General features: G+C 56.5%; 1 protein-coding gene across 1 annotated transcript; it reads right to left on the bottom strand.

The window, feature by feature from the left end:
* Positions 1-1,427: 1,427 nt before the first annotated feature.
* Positions 1,428-7,195, bottom strand: ANGPTL4 (angiopoietin like 4). The gene is made up of 7 exons (XM_007953719.2): positions 6,863-7,195; positions 6,574-6,684; positions 6,333-6,450; positions 3,268-3,381; positions 2,770-2,865; positions 2,392-2,673; positions 1,428-1,609 (listed from the first exon to the last, which is right to left on the bottom strand). The coding sequence occupies exons 1-7, from the start codon at positions 7,193-7,195 to the stop codon at positions 1,428-1,430; spliced, it is 1,236 nt and encodes a 411-aa protein (XP_007951910.1).
* Positions 7,196-8,113: the final 918 nt, after the last annotated feature.

Below are 8,113 nucleotides of genomic sequence, written 5' to 3'. Positions count from 1 at the left end.
GACCAGAACTCCTTTACTGGAGTATAGTGGGTCCTAACGCAGTATGACTGGTGTCCTTATAAAAAAGACAGACAGGGAAGACGGCCATGTGAAGATGCATCTACAAGCCAAGGAACACCAAGGATCACCAGGTAACACCAGACTGAGAAGAGAGGCATGAACATTCTTCCTCAGGACTCAACATGGCTGACACCCTGTTTGGACTCCTGATCTCAAGAACCGTGAAATACATTTCTGTTCTCATAAACCACCCAGTTTATGGTACTTTGTTACAGCAACCCCAGGAAACTAATATAGTAATATAATGGGGGTAAATAAAATATATTTTTAGTATCATTTTCTTACAAAAAGAACAATGTGGCTATTTTGTTGTTGCCACCAAGTGGGCTCTATTCACAGAGGCCTTTTTGTGTAACAGAAGGAAACATTGCCCTGACGTCATTTTCACCACTGTTGTGGCCGTGGTGTCACCCCATCTCATGGAGGATGTTCCTCGCTTTCCCTGAAACTCCACTTTACCAAGTCTGACGTCCTTTTCTAGTGACTGATCTTCCCTGATGACGCATCCAAAGTGAGTCTCACCATCCTTGCTTCCAAGGAGCACAGTAAAATCGTATGCGTGACTTACAATATATTTCTATCAGACAGCCCAGCACTAAAAAGTTAACTGGTATTCCTATGTGGAAACATGTTTAGGAAGGAGATGCTCATTTTCTCTCATATCTGCTTCCATCATGATTGAATTGTGAGGAATTATTTTTTTCTATATAATTTTAAAAATTAAAAAAAACATGAGCTACCCATCTGTGAACTATTGAAGGAAACTGAAACCTGTTGGCTGTGGGAAGAGTCACTTGTCCTAAAGGGACGTGGGAGTGTTCACCCTCTGCCCTGGGAACATGTTTACGTGGACTTTGCAACTGTCCACTTTTAAAAACAAACCAAAGGACAAAGAAAAACAAAATGTTCTAAGGTTGCTTTTATTCCAAATCTGTGAGCTGTGTTTCAGACGCCACTGGCGCCAGCTGGTCCCACAGCACCCACACACAACAGCACCACAAGGGTGTCCAGGCCCACTGGGACGCAGGGCCCTGGATAGTCATGACACTCTGCCATCGAGGGCCAGCCTGGCTGCCCCCAAGTGGTCCCTCTGCCATTTCCCACTCCTCAGGCTGACAAGGAACAGGACTAAATGCCCCTTGGCCCCATGTACCCAGGGTCTGTGTGTACCCTGCAGCCCTGCTGATCTCAAAAGGCGGGCAACACATGCAGATCCCATACAGAAAAGGGGCTTCTCCAGTCACGGGTTTCTTCTCTGTCCACCAGGCTCCACGCAGCCCTTGCCTGGAGCCCTTGCCCGGGCAGGGAGTGGCCAAAACCAGAGTCACTGCCTTCTAGGAGCCTGGGACCAGGCCCCAGCGAGGAGGCTAAGAGGTTGAGGCAACCACTGTGGGCTGGATCAGTATGGTGGTGGCCTGCAGTGGGTAGTAGCGGCCCCGCCAGGTCTTCCAGAAGATGCCCTTCTTACGCTGCTGTCGCTGCCGTGGAATGGAGTGAAAGTACTGGCCATTGAGGTTGGAGTGGCTGCAGGTGCCGAACCACCAGCCGCCTGTGGGGTCAGGTGGGAGGGAGCCAGTGAGGTGGAGGTCCTTGGGCATCCATTGGTTGGGGCTGGGTGGGGGTGGGGTGGGATTGGGAGTGGAGTTAGGCGTGAGGATGGGGTTTGGGGCTGCACTTGGGGTTGGGCATGGGGATGGGGGTAGGCTTGGACTTTTCATTATGTGGGACTTTGGCAGTGGTTGTCAAACTGGTTGTCAAACCCCAGGTTGTGACAGAGGGGGATCAGGTCCCCCCCTTCTCCTTAACCAAAGCAAAATCTGCTTTCATATCTGTGACCTCGGCCAGTCACTTGTTAAACATTTTCCACAATTGCCATCAGTTTCTCCAGTTTATATTTGATTGACACGTATGAAATGACCAAGAATTCCACCACTTTCAGACCCACCAAAAGGGCCGTTTCATTGGTTTCATTCCATGGAGCCAGCACTCTGCCTCCAGTTTCATTAGAACAATACAGGGTGAGTTTTGATGACTTTACCATGTGCCAGCCACCATCCCACATACAGCATCTCATTGAATTTCCATAATAATCCTAAAAGGTGAGCATCGTGCTTATATCCATTTTAAAGGTGGGAAAACCGAGGCTGCAGGAATTCAATCAGTTGCTCAAAGCACTGAGCAAGTAAGAAAGGGAATGGGGAATCGATGAAATCTGGGGTTGAGGACAGGGCAAGGAAACCGAGGCACAGAGGGGGCCCAGGCTGCATGGGGCAAGGTGGGGGCAGGGCGGAACAAGACTGGACAAGAGGCAGCGGGACAGGGCTTGCTCACCAGAAAGGGTCTTGGCACAGTTCTTGTCACCACGGAGGTCGTGGTCCTGGTCCCAAGTAGAGAAGGGCAGGGAGAGGCCACTGGGAGCAATGGCGGTGGCGCCCAACTTGCTGGCCACAGGAGCCGTCAGCTGCAGGCTGTAGGCTGTGTCCTCGCCCCCGAGGTGGACGGGGAATTGCAGAGACTCGGCGTTGCCCTCCCAGTCCTGCAGCTGCACGGCCAGGCGCCCGCCATGGCCTCCTGTGATGCGGTGCACCTTCTCCAGGCCCAGCCAGAACTCACCTGCAGTGGGGAGAGGCCGCTTGGTCAGGGAACCACCACCCCACAGGCACTCCCACTTCCTCCCTTGCCCCCTATAGCCCTGCTGGAAATACCTACCTTGGGGGTCCCCGAAGCCCGCCTTATAGGCTTCCCAGGGCCGGTCAAAGTCCACAGAGCCATCCTGGCGCCTCTGGATCACCGTCCAGCCTCCGTCTGTCCAGAGAAGGGGACAAGGTCACCAGGGGGACTTTCTTCACGGGGACCCTGACTTGCCTGTCTGGCTCCCAAACCCCCTCCAAATCCAGGGAGGGTGAGGGTCCCCTCAAACATCCCGGGGAGCTGGAGGAAGGTAAGTCCTGAGAAGATGATGACTCTGCAGGGTGACCAGAAGGGAGGGGACTCCCATGGCCAACTCCTGACACCTAAGGACCCAAGCAAGCAAGGAGGAAGGCAGAGAGGGACAGCGGAAGTCTGCAAAGATTCCCAGGGGCACCCTTCAGGTCTCAGCGTGGGCTCACCTTGGGAACCCACCTCTGAGACTGCTAAGGAAAGGGTGGTGCTTATGGAAACGACACACACAGCACTTGTGCCCAGAGGGTATCCCGAGCCTCCCACCTGAGCTCATCTTGCAGTTGACCAGGAATGGTGGAGACCCCTGTGGCTGGATTTGAAACAGTCCACTCTGCCTTTCACCCTCTTCAAACAGCTCCTGGCAGTCCCGGGGCAGCCCTGTAGACAGACGGGGAGGATGAGGCAGGAAATCAACCCTCACCCAGGGTCTCAGGAGTTATCTGAGGGTGGGCAGTAGGTGAAAGGGAGGAAGGAGCAGCTCTGATCCCACACTCCTCCCACCTAGACTCTCCCATGGGTCCCTGTGGCTATCCTCAGGGCCCCTCTGCCACACATGCCTCCTTCCCCACCACCCACCGTCTTCTTTGAAGCCTGAACCCTCCCTGCCTCAAGGGCTTTGCACATGCTGGTCCCTCAGCAGAGGAGAACTCTCTTCCATCATCCCTCTCCCTGCCTCATGCTTCAGGCTTTGTTGTTGTTGTTGTTATGTGCCCTCGCAAGTTGGACGACTCATGAGTTGGACCGACTCATAGTGACCTCTCCCTCTCCCTGGGTTTCCGAGACAGTATCACTACGGAAGTAGATTGCCCCATCTTCCTTCCGAGGAGTTGCTGGTGGAGTTGAACCACCAGCCCTCTGGTTAGCTGTCCAGTGCCTTACGCATTATGCTACCAGAGCTTCAGGCTTTAGCTTCTGAAAAAAGGACACCTTCCCTGACTAGCCAAAACCAGTTGCAATGAGCTAATTTCAACTCCTGGCCACTGCACTGTGTGCCAGACTAGAACTGTACTCCATAGTGTTTTCAAGGCTGGGACATTTCTACAGCACATCACCAGGCTTTTCTTCCAAGGTACTTCTGGGTGTGTTTGAACTGCCAATCTTTCGGTTAATAGTCCAGCACTTAACTGTTCCTACCACCAGCCCAGGCCAGACCCCTCAAAATGAGCAGAGTGGGCTTCCCATACCCCAACACTAGGGTTCTCTATTGGTTCCCCTTCCCACTGCATGGGGCCTCTGTGAAGCTAAGGTCGGGGAGTGGCTCTTAGCCCTCACCTTGGCACCTACTGATCCTAACCCATGACAACCAATGAGAACTCAAATTAGTTGTCATCAAGTCAATTATAACTCATAGCAACGCCACGTGTGGAGTGTAGGACTGTGGACCATACGGACTTCAAGGCTGTCATCTTTCCGAAGCAGGCCTGTATTCTGAGAGTCTTCTGAGTGGGTTCCAACCACTAACTTAACTGTTTGTGCCACCCAGGAAGTCCATTGGCATAGTGCCTAAGGCATTTAACGGCTAACCAGAAGATTTGAGGTTCAAACCCACTGGTCACTCTACAGAAAGAAGATGGGGCAATCAATCTACTTCCATAAAGATTTACCGCCTCAGAAACCCAACGGGGGTCACTATGAGTCAGAAACGACTTGATGACAGCAGTTTGGTTTTTGGTTTAGGTGTTCGGTAAAGACTTGCTGGACAAACGAATGGTTAATGAATGAGTGATGAATGTATGGCTGAGGGAGCTGGGCTTCAGACAGAGGGTCTGGTTTCCTTTGACTGGGGGATGGGATGGAAACCGGAGCGGGCTGGGAGGAGCAGACATAGGCTTCTGCCAGGGTGGGGTAGGGGGGTCCAAGCCACGCTGGATGTTGGGAGGACCAGAGGAGGGAGAAGACACTGCGGGATTTGGAAAAGTCCCCGCCTCCAGCCCAGCCGGGAAAGTAGGCAAAAGGTCGCCGGGGGAGGGGAGGCCCGCGGACACAAGCGAGTGTGTCTAGGCTGCAGGGAGTGTGGGGGTGGAAGGACACTTTCCGGCCCCTCCGGCAGCTCCCCTTTCCCCTACTTCCCTCTCTTCCAATCAGGACAGGCGCGTGGCCAAACCGCCAATGTGGTCTTCATTAGCGCCAGCTGTTTGTCTCCCCAGCGCTGAACTTTCCCCTACTTGGCGGGCAAAGCCTGGACTCTGGGAGTCCCGAACCCACGCGTCCCCCAAGTCCTCCCGCCGGCACTTGCCCCAGCCAGGCTGCTGCCTGCTCTCCGACTCTCCGCCTCCAAAGCCTGGGTTAGAAAGGGTATACTTGACCCTCGCCACACTAGGCAGCACGCCTGAGGTTTGGCAGGGGGTAGGGGGTGGGGGGGATAGCCTGGGGCAGGAGAGCTCTTAATGCTACAGGCAGGGCTGGGAGCCAGCACCCAGCCCAAGGGTGTGAAGGGGGGTGATGAGAACTTTCACCCAGTTGGCCCAAGAGAGGTTCAGATGCCAAACTGTGTGACTACTAAGGCATGGGCGGAGAACACATGGAAGGAAGGTCTGCGTCTGTGAACTCAGGGTGGGGCAGAGCTGCAGGGACCTGAGTGCCTGAGTCAGATACACACAGACCGCACAGCGGCCTGCGATTTGGGGAGATTTGGGGCATACACCATCAAAGAGGTAGGGCTTGCTTGGGATGGTGACAAAAGCCACTCTCCTGGGTCCTGACTCCCTTCAGGGAGTGGGATTCTACGGGGGGGGGGTAGTTTTGGGGTCAGGGGAAGGGTGAGGGACCAGGTGTATGGGTCAGGGACCTGGGGTTTGTAAGAATTGCAAGAATGAATGTGTCTGGCTGGGAGGTGGGTTCCCTGCCCTGGCCCCCTTACCTCTCCATCCCACAGAGATCTTGGGGTGGGGAGGGGCCCCAAGTCTCAAAATGACCCTCCTAGATAGCCATTCTCGCTTCATCCAGTAAGGCCTCCATTCTCCCCACCCCAGGGCCTTTCGTCCACCATCATGCCCTTCTAGAAGGTTCTGTCCTCCAGGAAGGTGTCCTTGAGCTAATCCCCTGACCCCTCCCTGAAACTCAAGTCCCTCATAGTCCCTCTTTCCCAACCCCTGCTCCAGTTAGTGACCAGCAGGACTTGGGAAAAACCTGTGACTTGCAGGGAAGAAGGGTGGGGTGGTCCTGCTGGCAGGTTCAAGGCTGAAATGGAAGGAGGTGCCCAGGGAAGGCTGATGAGCCCACAAGGACCCGAGGCCAGGGCCTTCTCCATAGTGAGGCTGACAAGGAGGTAGACAAGGATGGCAAGTGGGAGGGGTGGGCCAAAGGTCAGTAAAGGGCCCAGCACTCACTGTGCAGGTGGCTGGCGTTTTGTGCAGGGTCCACAGGCTGAGCCATCTTGGGGAGCCTCTTCCTCCTGGCAGGCTTGGCCACCTCATGGTCTAAGTGTGGGGTGGCCAGGAGGCCCACCTAGGGCAGGGAGGAAGAGGGTGTCAGGTCCAACACGCCCAGACTGCAGGGCTCGCCCAGCTCGTATCTGAATCTACAGACCCAACATGGGCCACCCTCCCTGCCTGGGATAGGCTCAGGCACCTGGCTTTGTAGATTCTGGATCCTCAGGTGCTGTTTCTCCAGGTGCCGCTGCTGTTGGGCCACCTTCTGGAACAGTTGCTCGATCCTGCTGTTCTGAGCTCTGAGCTGCGTCTAGGGAGGTCAGGCAAAGACCAGGTGAGGAGTTCGGCCCCTGCCTCCAGCCTAGCCATTCATCCATCGTTTGTGCTTCCATCTTTCCATCCTTTGAGAACAGGGACTGGGGGCCCGGGGAGCACAAGATACACCCCCACCTGCCCATACGTATTCAGGCCGGACAGGACTCACGTACCTGCAAGTTGCGCAAGGTCTCCGGCACAGCCTTGTCGTCGGGGACCGGGTTCGCGGAAGCGTGCGGGGAGGCGGTGATCCCCGCTGCCTGCCCGCAGGCAGCCCCGCACGCTTCCAGGCGCCGCTCGAGCGCGCCCAGCTGCCCGCGGGTGCGGTCCACGTGCTCGCGCAGCCCGTGGCCGAGCTGCAGCAGTCCGTGCGCCAGGACGTTCACCTCGTCCCAGGACGCGAAGCGCGGCGGCTCGGGCGGCGCGGGGCGGCCCTCCGCTCTCAGCAGTCCGGCGGTGGCAGCGCACAGCACCAGGGCTGCGCCGGCTGAAGGCGCGCAGCGCATCTTCCGGGAAGGCCTGGGCACCGGGAGTGGGGCGCGAGGACGCGCGACGCAAGGCGGGCGCGGGGCTCGAGACGTAGAGCAGGAGCCCCGGGGCCCCTGGCAGAGACGCGCTCGGGTGCAGAAGCCACTCGGATAGTAGCCACGGGCCAGCTCCGCTCGGAGTGTCCCCTTGGCTCCCAGTGCCCCATTTATGACTCATGCAGGGGTGGGGCGGGGAGCCTCAGAGGCCGGGCACTGGGAGTGCCGGGGCGGGGCGTGTGGCAGGGGAGGGGTCCTTGAGCGTTGGAGGCGGGTGGTTATGAGGAGGGGGCACCGGGGAGTGCAAAACTTTGGCTCCCCCCACTATCCTACCCTGCGTACAAGAGAGACGTGACTCTCCTCCACATCCCTAGCACCGCAATCCGAGCCCCCTCAACTCCACTCACATCTCGCTCAGTGGGGGAAAGGGCGAAGTGGGCGGCAGCATTCCTGACCCCTCCTCAAGTCAGAAGCTGGGGCGGGGGAGGTTGCTGAGAGCGATGGTTAAGAAAGGTCCCTGGTGTACTGAATCCAGCAGAGACACCCGGGACGAGCAGGGAGGGGAGCTCCTCTCTCCTCGAACATCCCCCGCTTTTGGGGTGACCTCCCGAACCGCCAGGCTGGACCTTGGGAGAGAGACGTCTTAAGACACCCAGCTCTCTTGCCGCTTCCTCCCCGTAGTTACCTCTTCCCTGTGCCCTTTCCTTCCCATGCACTCCCGCCCCTGCCTCCCCCTCAGCTGTCTCCCAGAGCCAACACTGCCCTTTTGTTCGCCCATGATTGATCACTCCACGGAGCGTACTTACCTGATGTAAATGTTCACCCCATACTGTCTATTGTTTGGCTGGAAGCCACAAGAGTGAGTTCAGTTCCACACCTGAAGGTAACTAGGGGCCATAA

The sequence above is a fragment of the Orycteropus afer genome, unplaced genomic scaffold, assembly GCF_000298275.1.
Source record: "Orycteropus afer afer isolate SDZICR_OR568_19922 unplaced genomic scaffold, OryAfe1.0 scaffold00405, whole genome shotgun sequence".
Taxonomy (NCBI): Eukaryota; Metazoa; Chordata; class Mammalia; order Tubulidentata; family Orycteropodidae; genus Orycteropus; species Orycteropus afer.
Note: the sequence above shows the minus strand (reverse complement) of the source record. Positions and strands in the feature narration are given on the sequence as shown.

Coding starts and splice junctions, on each gene's coding strand:
- ANGPTL4 (XM_007953719.2), bottom strand. CDS start 7,195: ATGCGCTGCGCGCCTTCAGCCGGCGCAGCCCTGGTGCTGTGCGCTGCC. Junction 3,382..6,332: donor AAACGCCAGCCACCTGCACA/GTGAGTGCTGGG, acceptor GTCTGTCTACAG/GGCTGCCCCGGGACTGCCAG. Junction 2,674..2,769: donor GGGCTTCGGGGACCCCCAAG/GTAGGTATTTCC, acceptor TCCCCACTGCAG/GTGAGTTCTGGCTGGGCCTG.